At 51.0% G+C, this 17,519-nt stretch overlaps 1 protein-coding gene across 1 annotated transcript; it reads left to right on the forward strand.

Moving 5' to 3' along the window:
• The first annotated feature begins 95 nt into the window (after positions 1–95).
• IRX2 (iroquois homeobox 2) lies at positions 96–5,013 on the forward strand. Its single transcript, XM_084880783.1, has 5 exons — positions 96–648; positions 2,046–2,448; positions 2,747–3,478; positions 4,244–4,323; positions 4,943–5,013. The coding sequence occupies exons 1-4, from the start codon at positions 403–405 to the stop codon at positions 4,294–4,296; spliced, it is 1,434 nt and encodes a 477-aa protein (XP_084736909.1). The 5' UTR covers positions 96–402; the 3' UTR covers positions 4,297–4,323; positions 4,943–5,013.
• The last annotated feature ends 12,506 nt before the right edge of the window (positions 5,014–17,519 follow it).

The following is a 17,519-nucleotide window of genomic DNA, read 5'->3' on the forward strand; positions in this document are numbered from 1 at the left end:
GGCCTAGCAGGCGGAGCCGGGGAGGGGGCGGGCGCCCGAATATGCAGATGAGCGCGTGACGGACAGCTCAGCGTTCCAATGTCCCTCGGAAACTCGAGCGCTCCTTCCTCAACTCCTCACTCCCGACTTCAGATTCCCCCAAACCCCGACCGCCGGCCTGGCGCGCGGCTGCGCCCACCGGCTCCGCGCTGCCGCCGCCGCCTCCACCGACTCCGCCGCCGCCCCGCAGCTCCCCCGGCCTGTGGGCCCCGGCTAGTGCCCGGGCCGACCGACCTCGGCCCGCGGCCCCCGCGGCCCCCGCGGCCCCCGCGCCCGCCGCCGCGCCGCGCCCCGGCCGGGCGTGGATGGAGGGCTCCGTGAGCCCTGCCCGCTGCTCGGCGTGACGCGGGCCCCGCGCCCACCATGTCCTACCCGCAGGGCTACCTGTACCAGGCGCCCGGCTCGCTGGCGCTGTACTCGTGCCCGGCGTACGGCGCGTCGGCCCTGGCGGCGCCGCGGAGCGAGGAGCTGGCGCGCTCGGCGTCGGGCTCCGCGTTCAGCCCTTACCCGGGCTCGGCGGCCTTCACGGCGCAGGCGGCCACCGGCTTCGGCAGCCCGCTGCAGTACTCGGCCGACGCCGCCGCCGCCGCCGGCTTCCCGTCCTACATGGTAACCGCTCGGGCGGGCGGGGACGCGGGACACCGGGCGTGGGGACCCCCGATCGGAGCGCAGTCGAGCGGGCCTGGGGGTCCGCGAACGAACGGGGGCGCGGGGAACGTGCCGTGGGCGGTGGCTCCGGCGTCGCCTGCTCGGGCTGCTCTGCCGCCGGCGGGACAAAAGTCCAGGGGCAGAGGCGACGCGGCCGGCAGGCGACGTGCCTGAGCCCGGCTGGGACCCGCGTCCCGCGCCGCCTTCCTTAGGCTACTTCCCAAAGAGCCTGGAAGGAAGTGCGAGCACGCCGGCCGGTGTCGGGATCTGTTGTGATTTGTCCTTAGCTCGGGCACCGAAGCTTGGCGAGGGGTCCAGAGCGGGCTCGGGGCTGGCTTCTGTGGGCGCGGGGAGGGAGGGTCAGTGCCACTAGCACCTCCGGAGCGGTTGCGGGCGCTTAGTAGTTACTTGCGGGGCTTGGAGGGGAGGGGGAGGGGGGTCACTGGGTTGGGGGAGGGGCGAAGCATCCGCCAGGGTCTCTGGGGCCCGGCCCAGCCCGACGTGGTCTGTTTCTTAAACTATCTCGAAGGCTGTGCGTTCGGAATAAACGTGTCCGCGGGCCTATGGCCCGCCAAGTACCTCTCGGTTCCCCGGGCACCGAAAGCAGCTCCTGCCCGCGCACCCAGGGTTGGTCCGCGCGCTTCGGGTCTGCTCCTGGGCCCGGAGGCGGAGTGCGTTTCGGGCGATGGTAGCTTTTAGGTCGACGCCGCCCGCCCTCGGTGGAATTCCAGGGCAGCGCCCCGAGGAGCAGGGACCTTGGTGAAGGCTGAAAAAAAAAAAAAAAGCCTCCAATGTAAACGTTAAAGTCTGAATTAAAATGCTAATTGCCGCGTATTTGAAGCATTCGAAACGGTTACTGGCTTCTGAGTTGCAAATTGGATTTGCGGAGCTTTGGACTGGTGAATGGCGGAGCAGGGGCTGGGGTGATTTTTTAACCATATAAGGGCGGGATAATGGGTGAGGTTTCGGTGCTTGAGAATCCAGAAAAAAATTTAGATATCAAGAAACTACCTTCGGCCCTGCGTGCTTGCGTGCGTCTATACTCGCGGCCCAGGGAATTGCAGAGGGAGATAGACCATTTTAGGAAAGTGAAATCGTTAAAAAATTTGGGAATAAAACTGCGGCGCTTTTTGTGATCAACAGCTGGCCTTCATAACCCGCTGCGATTTTTTTGCTTTTGTTTTTGTTTTGTTTCGTTTTGTTTCTTGCTCTGCTGCTGCGGGAAGCGAGGCTCCCCCGCGGGAGACTCACCGTGGGAAAGGCAGCCACGGCGGGCCGAGGGGTGGCTTGGTTGCCTTTGGGGGTTGCCCTGCCAGGTCCCCGCACACCCCACTCACCCAGGCTCTTGTCGGTTCCAGGGCGCGCCCTACGACGCGCACACGACCGGGATGACGGGCGCCATCGGCTACCACCCGTATGGCAGCGCGGCCTACCCGTACCAGCTCAACGACCCCGCGTACCGCAAGAACGCCACGCGGGACGCCACGGCCACGCTCAAGGCCTGGCTCAACGAGCACCGCAAGAACCCCTACCCCACCAAGGGCGAGAAGATCATGCTGGCCATCATCACCAAGATGACCCTCACGCAGGTCTCCACCTGGTTCGCCAACGCGCGCCGGCGCCTCAAGAAGGAGAACAAGATGACGTGGGCCCCAAGGAACAAAAGCGAGGATGAGGACGAGGAGGAGGGGGACGCGGCCAGGGGCAAGGAGAGCCTGGAGAAAGCGCAGGAGGGCACCGAGACCTCCGCGGAGGACGAAGGTGAGCAAGGGCTGGCGGGCTGGGAGTCCCGGGGAGTTTTTCTTCCCAGGCGGGCGCAGAGCGGAGGGAGAAGGGAGGAGGCTGCAGGCCTAGCAGGAGGGAGCCTGCCAGCTAGAGGGCCCAGAGGTTCCTCGGGTGCTTTTCAGGGAGGCCATGCTCACACCATAGGCCTTGGTGGGTTCTGGGTGGAGGTGAGGAATATTATAGGGAGAGCCTGGTACACTGGGTCGTGGGGCAGAGGGGTCCCCGGTGGCCTGGGCTGCCCCACACGCCCCAGACGTTGCCCGCGTCCCTGCAGGGATCAGCCTGCACGTGGACTCGCTAACGGATCACTCCTGCTCTGCGGAGTCGGACGGGGAGAAGCTGCCTTGCCGCGCCGGGGACCCCTTGTGCGAATCGGGCTCAGAGTGCAAGGACAAGTACGACGACCTGGAGGACGACGAGGATGAGGAGGAGGAGGAGGAAGGAGAGCGGGACCTGGCGCCGTCCAAAGCCGTGACCTCGTCGCCGCTCACCGGTGTGGAGGCGCCGTTGCTGAGCCCCCCGCCCGAGGCCGCGCCCCGAGGTGGCGGCGGCAGCGGCGGTGGTGGCAAGACCCCCCTGGGCAACCGGACGTCGCCGGGCGCGCCGCCGCCCGCCAGCAAGCCCAAGCTGTGGTCTCTGGCCGAGATCGCCACGTCGGACCTCAAGCAGCCGAGCGCGGGCCCGGGCTGCGCGCCGCCAGGGCTGCCCACGGCCGCAGCGCCGGCCTCGTCGGGGGCGCCGCCCGGAGGCTCTCCCTACCCCGCGTCCCCACTGCTCGGCCGCCACCTCTACTACACGTCGCCCTTCTATGGCAACTACACAAACTACGGGAACTTGAACGCTGCGCTGCAGGGCCAGGGGCTCCTGCGGTACAACGCGGCGGCCTCGGGCCCCGGAGAGGCTCTGCACGCGGCGCCCAAGGCGGCCAGCGATGCGGGCAAGGCAGGCGCGCACCCGCTGGAGCCCCATTACCGGCCCCCCGGCGGCAGCTATGAGCCCAAGAAAGGTAGGCTGCTGGGGCCCCGGGTCCTCTGGGAGGGACAGCCAGCAGGGCCCGGGTTGTCAGCACTCCCAAGCGACCGGGGGAAGGGGCTGGGAGACCAGTGGATGTGCAGGGGGAACCTTTGTCACTTAGAAGAGAGAGGAAAAACACAGAATTCACCACCCTTTGACTAAAAGTTAGGAGAAGTGAAGGCAGGCAGGGGTGACGATTCCAAAAGGAGATGGGAAGGACCAAGGGATCCCTGCCTTGCAATGAGACCCACCTCATTATTATTTACTATTTACTTAGTATTTATTTCTTATGATGGCCAGGGCAGTGAGTTTTAGTTTTTGCCAAACACAGACTGCCACGAAATTCGAATTGTAGTTTGTCTGGGCTTCGGCTTTGCTGTGTTCTGTTGTTAACAGTCTCTCTTTTGCCTTTGGCTGGAAGGAAACAAAACGTTCCAGTTTATTCCCAGGGGCCTTAGTTCTTCAAAATGGAAAACCAGAGCTTTATTCCTTCCTCTCCCTTTATATCCTCTGTTGCTCATAATTCAGACTTGAGCTGATAAGACCTGTAAAAGGAGCTCAAGGGGGTAAAAAATGAGAACTCAGAAATGTGACCAAAATCTACCTCTGACACTGGTGGTGGACACTCAGGCTCCTATCACTGTTTGCCCCAAACAGGGAGCAGGCTTCCTGGGTGTGCTGGCTGGTGGCTTTGTGGTGTCTGGGAGATAAATGGGCTATGGGGTTGGTTCTGACTAACTGCCCCCTCCCCTGACAGATGCCAGTGAGGGCTGCACCGTGGTTGGTGGGGGCATCCAGTCCTACCTATAGAAGGGCCGTGTGTGTACAGCAATACAAGTAAGTGGGCCCCCTGGTGTTTCTGCCCACGCTGGGAGATCCTCCCTGCACCAATTGCTCTGAAAACTTCCTTAATGTCCATTTCTTGCTTCTTGTCATGGGGTCTGAAGACAGCATTGCAATCTTCTTGGTCTTTTTTCCCCTTTAAGTGGGAGAGGAGTAGTTTTCTTTTATCAAGTCCCCTTTTTCTGCTCAAGTTCTGCTTTGAAGAATCACTCTCTCTATATATATATGTATGCTGTTTTCTCAGTCTGGGAATTGTGTGCAATACGGAGTGCTTTTGCTCTACTAGACACAGACTAGACACTTGCTTTGATGAGCAAGTGTTACTGAGACTTTGTTTCAGAAACCTTTTCTAGATGATGTTTGCATAGTAAAACTGAGAGACAAGAAGCACTCCTCTGTTATCAGGCCCATCCTGCTCCCCTGCCCCGCCCCCCCCCCCCCCCCCCAGTCCAGATGGAAATGCCTATTTTACAAATAGGCAAAATTACTTATTTCACTTCTTAAACGTGGGAAAGAGGCCGAACCCTTTCAAATAACTCCTTTTTTATAATGGGATGATGTTGGTGTGGAATTGAAGGATTTGGGATGATTTGGTTTTTTCCTTGGTCCACAGGTAGGTGTCACAATTGCTTTGGAAAAAAAAAAAAAAGTCAGCAGGCCATTCTTTCTTCCCAAGTTCATAAATACACAGACGTAAAAAGCCTCGCTCACCCGGACCGCATCTCGTGCCACTGTAAAGGAAGGAGCCACAGAGCACTGTCAACTCAGACTAACCGAACGAACAGACTTTTGTTGGATAGACGTGAATTTGTTGGCATTAGTATAGCTTCCCCAATGTATGTGTGACTTTTTGAAAACAATCTTTTTTCTCAGGATATCTTGAATTGATCACTTCATTGCCACGGTATATATGCTATAGGTGTGATAGGATTTACTGTAAAATTTATTTGTAAAAGATGTACACAGTAGAAATAAAACGTGATTGAAGAACTTGAGTACTTAAAAAGTGGAAACAAATTTGATATTTATTTTTATAATGATATAAAGCTTCTAGTAATTTATGCAAGTTGTATTGCAATGGAATCTAAACTTTTTGTAAATAAATTCTGCCTGGTTTTTATTTGAACATTGCTGGTTATACAATCTTTGTTGGTTGTTTAACAATAATTCTTTACTAATTTATATCTTAAATTGTAAATAAAAACAGACTAGACTACAGCAATATGGTGTTTGGGGCTCCTTTTTCTTAAAAGAGTGCTCTGGGTAGAGAGCCCCAGTGATAGTGGTGACAGCAGTCCCCACCCCAGGTGATCTGAGTTCAGGCTTTTTAAAGATAATGTGTAAAATAACCTCCACTTTCTGCTCATAAAAAAAAATAAAAAATAAAAAGGCAGATGGGAGAGAAATAAGCAGTAGGGAGATACCTGTGATTTTTAGATTATTTATATACACATGTATTGCAAGAAAATTAAAATTTTGTTCTCTGAATATGCAAAATACTTGTTAGTGTAAATTTTTTTTTTTTTTAAGCTTGGCAAAATACAATGACGTGACATCCCTGAACCTTAGGATCCATTTAATATTTATTTATTACCTCCTCAGTAAACTGGAAAATTGTGGTAACATGGGTAATAAAGAGTTACACCCCCACCATAAATTACTGATGGAAATGACTATTTATTCTAAATATCTTTAAAGCTTACATTATTCAAATTGGCATAGATTATTCAGATTTACTGAATGATTTCTTTACTCTCCTTTTTGTATAACTCACATTAAACACAAGGTGAAAACTGGGAGGAGAGGTTTATTTTACTCTCAGTGGCTCTCACCCTTGCCCTGGGGGAAAAGAAAAGCTTAAACACCCTTAGACTATTGCCTCATTATTGTGTTACTCACTATCTAATTATAGGACAAGTCTAGAATTTGTAGGCAAGTAACATATTTCCTTTGATTAGTATCATAAAAGCAGGAAACCTGTCACTTTAATTTTCAGCAACATTATATGGATATCCATATAATATAATTTCAGAAAAGAAATGAACAATCATTTATTTCCCCTGCAAAGATAAATTGAGTGAATATAACTTACGGTTATAAAACAAGAATAATAGCTCCTCAGATTGCCCTTTAATCAATCATACACTTATTTTTCAAGAGGTTCATCTATTTTATTCCGTGATTAATAATGCTGCAGCATGAGCACATTATTGCATCCCAGCGGGGGACGTCCCGGGTGCTTTTAGCTGCTTTGGAATGGTCAGTTGGGGTTCATTATGGGCTGATATTGAACAATTTATAAAATCTTGTCTAAACATCTGCCAGCTCAGATAGGCCCGTGTGTCTGAGGATGGGAAATTGCTGGACCGGTTGATATTGACAAACGGATCTCTCTCCAGTGGCTTTTTGTGCTGTAGAAATTAGTGGCCTCTTGCTGGGGTCTTGTTAGGAAGGGTATTTGAAAGTAATCTTAGGTACTTGAGGCAAAGCTAGGAGGCTGTGAACTGGATGGACACTGACTGGGCCGTGGGAGGAGCAGTTGTGGTTTGTGGGGGAGAGGAGCATATTTAGTTTTCGATTTTCTGTGACTTCTTAGGCATTTTGTTGGCTTTGGATGCATAACCCTTTGGAGGTTAGACTTAACGGGACTATTTGGGATCCAGAACTCTTTCTCTCCTTTCTGCCTCCCCAATAACAGATGAGGAGAGGTTTGGAGCTGAGCCTCAGGGACAGGAAGGTTGTTCACGTGGGCGCCTGGCCACTGGGGCAGTGTGTCTGGCGGAAAACAAATGCCTATCTGTGGAAGTTACAGGGAGCTGCTGGGGCTTCTTTGCTTGTTTTTGTTTGAGACAGAAAACCCCATAGAATTTCTGTGAAGATAATGATCCCCCTCCCCCCAGATAGCATTTTTAGATTACAATATGGAGCTGATAAATCGTTGGCTTTTATTAATATTAGCCATCTTTTCCTAAATCAGCGGGGAATACAACACACATGGCGGCAATATCCCTGCTTTACGTAATATTCTAAGTTGAACATTTTGAAGACGGCAGTGAAAAGAATGAAAGTTAATGATATTTAACAAATTAAACACTGAAAGACCATACAGCCTCATTAAGATACTGGAGACACTCCATCTCCTAAAGGGTGGCGAGTGCGAGTAGAAAACCCCAGCAAAAATTGATCTCCGTGCATATGTTCAGAAATTGTAGCCTGGATAAAAGCTGCCTCCCTTTGGAAAAGAAGATTGTGTTACCTGGACATGTGATACATCCCCCCACACAGGCACACACCCCAGACAGACCCCATTCTCAGGGACAACTGCACCTTTCAATTGGTGAAAACTCAGAGCAGCTCAGGAGATTAGCCCAGACTAACGAATCTTCTTTGATGTTTATATGCCCAACAAATTATCAGAGATTTCCATAACTTACCCACCCTGCCTCCTGACCTGGATTTCTTCCTGGAGAACTTGATTTTTAAAAATGTACGCTAAGAACATAAAACCTCCAGGTGTTTAGAGGGATCTTTTTTTAAAGAAATGCAGAGTGATTTATGAGCTCTTCGCCATACAGATCTTTAGTTAAGATGAAGGGAGGTGGGGGTGAGGAGACATCTTTCATTGGGGAAGGATTAATGGGGTCTAATTTTATTTTTGCTTTAAAATGTAGTTAATTAAAAATACAGTCGCCAGCCACACCGTGCAGTTGTTCCCGGAGGCGGGCACACGGGGGACCCGGTGCCACGCAAGCCGCTGGGTGCTGGCCTGGTCACACTCCCGGCTCCGTGGCCCCTCTGCCCTCTGCAGTCCGGGGTTCATTAGAGCTGATTTATCGGAATTCACGCTTTAATCTCAGGTGGGCCAGGAGGCCCTGCGCTGCCGAGAGCACCGGGAGCGCATGCCCGGCGGCCGCTGCCTCCCGCGCCCGTCAAATGTCAACATTTGTTCCCAATAAAAGAGTTATTGTTTCTGCAAAGCTGCCCAGCCACTGCCTTTGAAACTTGAAAAGAACTTCATCCACCTTTGTCTGAAGCGAGGCAGGAGGGGAGGGGCGGAGTGGAGGGCGAGGACTGGAGCCTGTCCGTGCTGCCTGGAGTCCAGGGGGCGCCTGCCTGCACCCCGTCGCGGGCCGCGGAGCTCCTGCGGGCTGCGCTCTGCACGCGTTTATCAGGTATCTGGGGACTCGGCGCGGTGCAAACCACTTGGAAAAAAAAAAATCTCACAAAACACAGGAATGCAGCAGCCGCGCGCAAAACCCGCCTGAGTTTTAGGGTCATTTAAAATTGCACTAAATTATTTATTAAAAAGGCTAAGAGTAAAGTGGACCTTTCATTTTTTAATGTTTCGTTATAAATGTGCCCTAAACTTCCACTGCTAGAGTTGAGGTAAACAGACATAAGTTTAAAAACCATTCCAAGCCAATTTCTCTTTTCAGAGTCAACGCTTTTCAAATTTAAATAGTGATTTTTTTTTTTTTAGAAAGTTCTCCCGAGTAGCAAAGCAATATACAATGATTATCAACCGAGTAGCAAAGCAATATACAATGATTATCAACCGTGTAGGTTTTCTTTAGTTATCCAGTGCATTGAAATCCCAAGGAAAACGTCTCCCCCCCCCATACAAATTGAGGATTTAAATAGATCTTTAAATATGTGTTTTTAACTGCTTTTACAAAATATAACATCTCAAACATTTCTAAAATGTGTTAACCCAAGAGGCAATCTCGGGAACAATGCACGTTTGTGATAGGTGGCTATTATAATGAACACCATTTGAATTTCTACATATCGCAAAAGAGACATGTCTCTTTGATGTATTTTTTTCAAACCTTTATGTGACAAATCCCTGCAGATATTTTAAAGGCTTACTATAAGGAGAAGTAATCTATGACAATATAATTTTCCAGTTGCTGAAAATTACTTTCTATTGGTCATAATAAAAGCACACGCCAGGCCAGCCCTCCCTTTGGCTTGGCTGGAACTCTAGGGAAATGGTATCCAATGATATGCGCTTGGTGGGAGAGGGAGAAGAAACCTATAACCCCAGTTTTACCTGCAACCCCCCTCCCCATTTGCATGCTTCACCTGCTACTCCTACAAAGAAAGTCTCCACTAACACCCCCCCCCCCCCCACACACACACACACAGAGTAGGCCTGTGTTCCCTCTCCTGAGGACAGAGCCGTCTCCCTCTTTCTAAGAAAGATAGAAATTTAAGATGTTATAAAGGAAGACTACCCTGCTAACGTAATAAAAATGAAATGAGTTATGAAATCACTGTCCTCTGTTCTGTGCAATCCCAGGAACAAGGAAAGAGGAAGAATGTTTTTGTTTAAGTTTGGCCCCAAGGTAAAAAGGAAAAGTTGTTTGTTTTTAAGGTGTCCCAGAGTAACTTCGTTCTATAAGAAACTGAAGACAAATGAAATGTAATATTCTTAAAGAAGCCGCTGTGAGGTTTGGGGCTGACTCCCGATGTGAACGGAGTTGATCTCTGTTGGAAATGCCCACAGGGAAGAAACAAAACAATGCTACCCAAGCACGTGCATCCTTGTGGGGAGATAAATTGACAATTTATCCAGTGTAACTCCTGATCAATTATTAATCTTTAGTGTCAACAACAGGGCTATAATTACCTTTGGTTATTTTCATATTTATTTTTTTCTTTTCTCTGATCCGGTAATTAGTTAATGCCTTTGAGTAATGAACCTGGAGACCAGGCCTTCTGGCCACCCCCCTCCTTTTTTGATGACCTTTAGGGAAAACACTCGCATTCATCCTCCTGTTCTCAGACATCCCTTGCCTGTCTTCATTCTACCACAAGGCACCCCCCCCTCCCTCCTGCCATAAATAATGATTCTAGAGGAAAAGGGGAAAATGACAAACAAATAGGGCGCAGCTGGAATTAATAAGGCTGATCAAAGTTAGCGGGGCTGGGACTGCTTGCAGCAGCGCAGGTCTGAGGCCCAGAAAGGTGCCAGCAGTTCTTGCCTTCCCTCCAAGATCAAGAGAAAAGGCAAAGCGGACATTTAACCCCTGACTTATTCTAATAGGGGAGGGGTGGTCCGGGGGAGGGAGGACCCTGCAAACTCCGGTGTTCAGGCCTTCCTAACTCCGGGCAGGGCGGCGGTCTGGCCTGGGGATGAATGGGAAGGCTTTCGCCCAGCGCGGGTGCAGGTCCTGAGTGCACTCCGCTCCCACCACACCTACCGCCCCCGGGGCCGCGGAGAAGGGGTTCCTTGGAAGATTAGGGGGTGAGTTAGGAGTTGAGCCCGGGACCGGTAGGTGGCCCGGGAGGCGGAGCAGCCGCTCGGTGCCGGAGAGGCATGGAAGAGAGAGGCAGTGTCAGCCCAGGGAGTTGCTCCGCTGCAGGGAAGGAAGACCGAGGTTGTCACCGCGGTACCCTTACGCCTCCTTCCAAACGCCGGCGGTCTTGGGCAAAGGTACCGGCGCCCGAGGAGCCCGCTGAACACGGCGGGCCTGCTCCCTGCCCACCTTCTCCAGGGGAGCCCTGGCGCCCCAGCCTCCTTAATGCACGTACAGCCCCGCCAGGCTGGGCTCCGAGCGCGTATTTTGTTCCCACATAACTGCAATCATTTCCACGGGGAACTGTCCCCGCCCCCCGCCCCATGCTCTCCAGTGCCCTGGAGCGGCCGAGCTGGAGACATCCTTCAGCGTACCCCCCCCCCCCCATGTTGTCCTGCGCCCGCCAGCGCAGCGCCGCCACGTGTGCGCTTCATTGGTCCTAAGGCAGCGGCTGGACTTAGGCGGTGACCCAGCAGCAGCAGGACAAGGGAAGTGGACAATCCGGTTCGCATCGCCGGGAGGGTCGCAGCTGGGAACGCTTGGCCCGGGGGATGGGTGGGGGGGGGGGCAGGAGAGGGCAGAGCCGGACACCAGGAAACTCCCTGCAGGAGGCTGCGCCCCAGGGCCCGGGACCTGAGGCCCAGGTCCAGCGCCTTCTCATGTTCTCCCGCCACCGTCAGGCTCCTGCCCTTTGAAGGGAGAGGGCGTCTGGGGTCCGAGCTCCCGCCACTGACAACCGAGCTCCTGGAGGAGGCCCCACTTCGCCCCAGGCTCATTCAAGTGACTCCCAACCTGGCGGGCTCCCCCAGTTCAGCTCCTGCCCCCCCAGTCTTTTCGGTGCTCGCATCTCCCAGGCCCTTCTCTGGAGCTATCCCCTCAGCAGCTCCCCTGCTTCCCTTCTTTCACCGTTTCCTGCCCTCCAGTCTCTGGGGGCAGGCTCGGGGTGTCCAGACCCCTCCAGGGGAGTGCTGGTTGGATACCGGGCCCCACTGCGCGAGGAAGCGGGGGTGTGTGGTGGAGGGGCCCGGCGGGTCGCCGCGAATCGAAAGCCCAGAGGCTCCCTAGTTTGCCATGGAGGCAATCACGCAGGTGGTGGTGGTGGTGGTGGTGGTGGGGGGGGGGGGGGGCGCAGCTCTCCTCTGCAGTCCTCCAAGCGTCCAGGACCGGCACCTTCCTCCCGCCTTCCCTTCGTCCCCTTCCTTTCCTAATCCCCCCCTGCGTGCACCCCATTTCGTCCAGCGGGGTAGCTGCGACACACACACTCTGTAGCTGCGGTTCGGTTCGCACAGGCCTTCCCGAAAGGCCCCGACGGTCCAACGCTGCAGTGACCACGGGGACCCGCACCCTTGGCCTCCTCCCGGGGACCCGCGCGGAGCCGGGGAGGGGACGCCCTTGGACAAACGGAGCGAGAGCCCTGAGTAAGCCTCTGGCGTCTCCGTAGGACTCCCGCAGGCAAGTGGCCAGGGAAGTTTCTCTTTTTAAGGAAAATTTTCAGACATGTCAGGGCTTAACAACACAACTGTAGTCACTTCCACACACTCCTTCACTCTCTGCGCTCCTCCTCAAAAAACTGGCTGGAGGGCTTCCTGGAGGTGGTGACTGAGCCAAGGAGGACGCAGCGCAGTCCTCGGCCCAGATGGGGGCACCCGCGAGCACTCTAGATCTAGATCGCCTGGGTTTGGGCCTGCGACAGGCCCCTAAGGGCAGGCTACAGAACCACGGGGGAAATGTTATTTTAACATCAGATTCTTTTCTCCAACCCAGCCCCTTCCCCAACCTTTCCTTTATGGGACCAGGATAGGCAAACTCAGTGGCCATTTCTTCGGATGGCCACTGGTGGTTTTGAACTGGGAGGCCAGCGCTGGTAGGTCAGGTGCAGGACCCTAGGAGTTACATCTCTCACAGTTTGGGAAGTATCCTTGATTGCAGGACCTACAGGAGGCCACAGGGGAGGCCCTGGGTTGGGGCTGAGGGCAGGTGAGGATAGGGCCTGGGGTGGAGGTGTGATTTGTAACCTTTGGGGGAGCCCTGATGTTGATCTGCGGGAAGTTGTGGCCCTGAGGTAACTCAGCCCTATCCTACCCTTAACTACACCTGGGGGTAACCGATCCCTGGGGGTCCACAGAGCCAAGATTGAGGAATGGGGGGCAGATGAGTGCCTGGGACCGGCTCCCCAACACTGGCAGGCAGAGTAGGGAGCTCAACCCAAATATGGGGGCAAGATCAGGTTCCTTGCCTACCAAGCGATGACATTAGTTTATTTAAACAGGAGGCCCAGGCGGATTCCAGGTTTATTCTTCCTGCCTCTCAAGCAGTGAAAAAACCATTTGTTCCATAATTATGTGATATTCAGCCCTCAAATAAAAGTGCCCTTGGTGGTAATGGGCCCAGATATAAACAGGGTTACTGAAGGGCCCAGCCCTGTGTATATACCTCCTCCAGAAGGATGGCTGGCTGGGGATGGGGATGGGTGTGGGGTGTGAATTTGAGCCCAAGCCAGGATGAGAGAGACAGTTTAACATTTTGGTGGGGTGGATGCTTGCTAAAGAAAGGGGCTGGGTTAACGCTGTGTTTTTAAAGAAGATAAAGCTGGAGACAGACCTTCACGGTAGTAATGCTGTAAACAATTTCTACTGACTGTACAGTCGTCAAGTGTTCAGGTGCACAGTGCACAGTGAACAGGAAGGCTGGCTCCTAGGGCTGGGGCTGCAGGGCTGGCACCCCCAGGCCAGGACACTCAGCCCGTGACTCTGAGGTTGAGAATGGTCCTAACAGACACCCAGTGATGGTCCTAAACCATCTGGTGTGAGAGGCCCAGAGAAGCTTGTGCTCCTGGCACTGGCAACCTGGGTCAGGATGTTTGGGGGCAGGTGCTGACTACTATGGTGGGGCCATCACCTGGAGTGCGTTCCAAGCGAGAGGGAGTGTGAGCTCTGTACAGGCCAGGTGATGCCTTGGCTTGGCCTCACCCCTAGCTCTGGGCAGTGGTCTGGCAGAAGGGGTAGTACATGCATTCTGAAGGTGGGTGCTGCTGGGCAAAGGTGCCCCAGACAATGCTATGCATGATGGTGACCTCCATGACCAGGGGTCCTCAAACTTTTTAAAGTGGGGGCCAGATCACGGTCCCTCAGAGAGCTGGAGGGCCGGACTATATGAACTACTAATTCCCACTGTAACACCTCGGCTGCGCTCACTGCCCAAAAAACCTGGCGGGCAGGATCAGACTCCTCTGCAGGCCGCATGTGGCCTGCGGGCCGTAGTTTGGAGACCCCTGTCCATGACCTTGGAAATGGAGACGGCAACACTCAAGACTCTCATTGTGTGGTTCTCTGAGTGGACCAAGTGGCCCTCTTCCCAAAGCCCACCTCCTCCCACACAGCCCAGGCATCATCACCCACTGGCCCTGTTGTCCCAGTCACAGACCTCACCCTACCGAGGCCCAAGGATGTGAATCCAGGCCTAGAGAACAAATGAATCTCAAACCGAGAGTCTGAATAGTGAACATCTGGTACTCAGGCTTATAAACTGCTCAATAGGATGTGCTTTGTCCTCTTACTTGGGAAAATATACCTTCTAATGACAACATTACAAAATATGATTTGCATGGAAGTCATTGACATATGGAAGAGGATGGACTGTAATGATCGCTGTGCATGCCTGAGCATTCTGTTCTGAGAGGGGGCAGTGTTTGAATTTGTAATAAAATGAAGACAGAATAATTCATAAATTACGTATTTATTGCATTGATTTTTTTCTTGTCTTCTTGTCAGTAGAATCATTCCTTATCTTATAATAATCAAGATGTTCATATAATTTGTGCTCCACTGAAATAATTATTCAAAAATTCAAAAGCAATTTCATTGAAAGTGTACATTAAATATAGGGTGTCCCAATAAATGTATCCATGCTTTAACTCACTTAATTTTCACTTCTTTTTGGGTTTAACTAATTTGAAATAATGGGTGAAGCCAGACTAAGCTTTGAACAAAGAACATTTAACCTAAATTGCCACTAGACTTCTTTTTTATGGAGATACATAAAAGATAAAGTTTACAGTACAGCACCTCAACAACTGACAAATTAAGGGCGCATAAATATGGATTTAAATGATTCTTGATGTTTGCTCTGCATTATCAGCAGTGCTTGGACCAGAAGGGTCATCAGTTTGAAAACAGGAATTGACAAAAAAGTTATTCATTTCTGCAGATTCTTTTAAATTTTGAAAATGAACTGTGTTTATAAACACCAACTTTATAATAATTCAAAGTGTGTGTACATTTTTGAGGGACACACTGCATATTTTCAACAGCAGCTGTACAATAAACCAGATAGATGTAAGAATAAAAATAAACTTCTGTTTTTTCCTTCCAAATCAAATTTCTTCTAAAATATCCTAACCTATCTATTAAAATTTAAAGGCAAAGTGTGGATTATAATTTATAAATATCAAAAATTTAAATAAAAACTTTAAAATTAATAATGCATTTGATCCCCAATAGGGAAAGGTCTGAGGAACCCCACAGACGGACGGGAGGTAGTGGAGATGACATGGATAGAAGGACCTGGGTCTGGCTCTCAAGTTCTGTGGCAGTGTTCCACTAGGGCCCAGTAGAGAGCAAGTTCATGGTCATCCCTGCTGAGCCTCCTTCTGCCCTTCTGCATATGGGAAGCCACGTCACCAGTGCTGTAAGGAACATTAAATGCCAAGGTGTTGTGGGGAAATTGGGAGTAAGACTGGGAATGTGGTTTCAAAGACACCAGTTGTTGGACATCAATGGGGGTGAGCTGGGTGGGCAACAAGGTGATTTCAGATAGTCTGAGGCCAAGGAGCAGAGGCCAATGATGCCCTAAAAGGAGACAGGGTCACATGGAGAGGGCCTGGAATTCACTCTTTTCCTTGGAGGTGAACAACTGTTGGCCTGGGTGGAATACAGCCACACTCAGGAGTGCCTTATGGAACAGTCAAGGCTGCCTTTGGAATCCCCTCTCTGGCGGTGACCAAGGACCACTGCCTTTGTAGGAGCACTTGTCACCAGCTCATCAGAGGTGTGATTCCAAAGGCAGCCTCCCTTAGATGAATTGTCAGTTTGCTATTAACTTCACACATAGGAAGCTGGACCCTGCTCTCGCCTCTCACATTGTACTGCTCATATCATATAAAAAAATCAAATATTAGCATGTGTACATATTATATGTTTAATTTTAAAAATAGATTCTATATTTTAAGTAATATTTGGATTACAAAACACAACACAGCAAGTGCAGAGACAACCCCCCCCCCCCCCCGCCCACCACCAGTTTCCTCTCTCATTTACCTCTTGCATTAGTGTGGTGCATTTTTTACAACTGACAATCCAACATTGACCCATTACTATTAACCCAAGTCCTTAGGTTTTCAGTAAGGCTCATTCTTTTGTTGCAAATTCTATGGTTTGACAAATGCATAATGTCCTGACGTTTTATTTTATACAGCACAGAACTAGATCTCTTCCTGACCTCAGAGGTGTCTCTTAGACATCTAGAGAAATAATTGATCCAATCAACAAATATGTACAATAAAAATATAATACAATGAACACATAAATATATAAATATGCTAAATAACATAGTTGCCAAATAAAATAGAAGACATCTATTTCAGGCTGTGATTCCTGGTACTGGAAACCTCCTTAAGCCCTGACTCAGCTGTGGGCTCAGAGCCACCTTTCCCCACACTCAGCAGGAAGAAGGAATGATAGCATCCAAATCTGGAACCTGGCTTGTTTTCTGGAGCTGGATTGATTTATCAGACTGTGTGTCCCAGTGGCAGGGACACTGCTGGGTGTGCAGTGACCTGAAATCACATAGGGAATATGTGTGAGCTCAAGTGTTTGCAGATGGAGAAGGCAAGAAGCAATACTATGCAATCAAAGCCATGGCTTTGGTCATGCGGTATTCTTAGAATTGTGCAGTTTTGATGTTTAGTCATGTGCACAGGTTGTCTTTAAATATATTTTTATTGATTTCAGAGAGAAAGGGAGAGGGAGATAGAAACATCAATGATGAGAGAGAACCATTGATTGGCTGCCTCCTGCATGCCCCCCACTGGGGATAGAGCCAGAAACCTGGGCATTTGCCCTGACCAGGAATTGTACTTTTATCTCCTAGTTCATAGGTGGATGCTCAAACACTGAGTCATACTGGTTGGGCTAGAGTGCCCACTTTTCAGTTCAACAATAACAAAAGGCCAGTGATGCTAACTGGGGCTTTCAGTAATTTTTGTTTGTTTCATTGTGATGCTGTGCAATGCCACTCATGAAGCCAGAAGTGTTATCAATGAGCTTCTTCACATCCTACAGGGGACATAGCATTCTTAAGAGATTCCTGTCAGCTTCAGTGGATTGGAAGTACTCTGTGTCCTTGAGATTATGTATTTGAAAGACCACTGAACTTTGGTTTTGGTCCCCCACCCAGCACAGTGCTCTACTTGCTCCTCATTTACTGTGCCTGCTCTGTGGTCTGTGGAAAGACAAGTTTGTTCATAGAAAATGTGACTTTCAAGTAGTATGTCCTAAGCAGAAAACTTACACTGAGGAAAAATAAGAGATACACTGAGCCATGAACCCACATGAAATGGAACATTTTCATTTTAGCTGTTTTGAAGGGAAGACATGTGATAGTTGAAAAGGCAATGCCTAGATATTTGCCTCCTCTCCTTTCCCTGCCTGTTCAGTCTCCCAATATAACCCTCCCTTTGGCCTTCATTCTGTTACCTGCCCACTACAGCCTACAAATGCTGGTCTCCTGCCTCAAAACCTTTCCCTCACCAAGCCATTCCACACCCGGATTCCAAAACATCTTCCTCAAGCAGATTGCAGGCCTGACACCAGCCTGATCGAGGGGCTCAAG

Source organism: Pipistrellus hanaki (assembly GCF_964339955.1).
Source record: "Pipistrellus hanaki genome assembly, chromosome: 4".
NCBI classification, from domain to species: domain Eukaryota; kingdom Metazoa; phylum Chordata; class Mammalia; order Chiroptera; family Vespertilionidae; genus Pipistrellus; species Pipistrellus hanaki.

Coding starts and splice junctions, on each gene's coding strand:
- IRX2 (XM_084880783.1), top strand. CDS start 403: ATGTCCTACCCGCAGGGCTACCTGTACCAGGCGCCCGGCTCGCTGGCG. Junction 649..2,045: donor CCGGCTTCCCGTCCTACATG/GTAACCGCTCGG, acceptor TGTCGGTTCCAG/GGCGCGCCCTACGACGCGCA. Junction 2,449..2,746: donor GACCTCCGCGGAGGACGAAG/GTGAGCAAGGGC, acceptor GCGTCCCTGCAG/GGATCAGCCTGCACGTGGAC.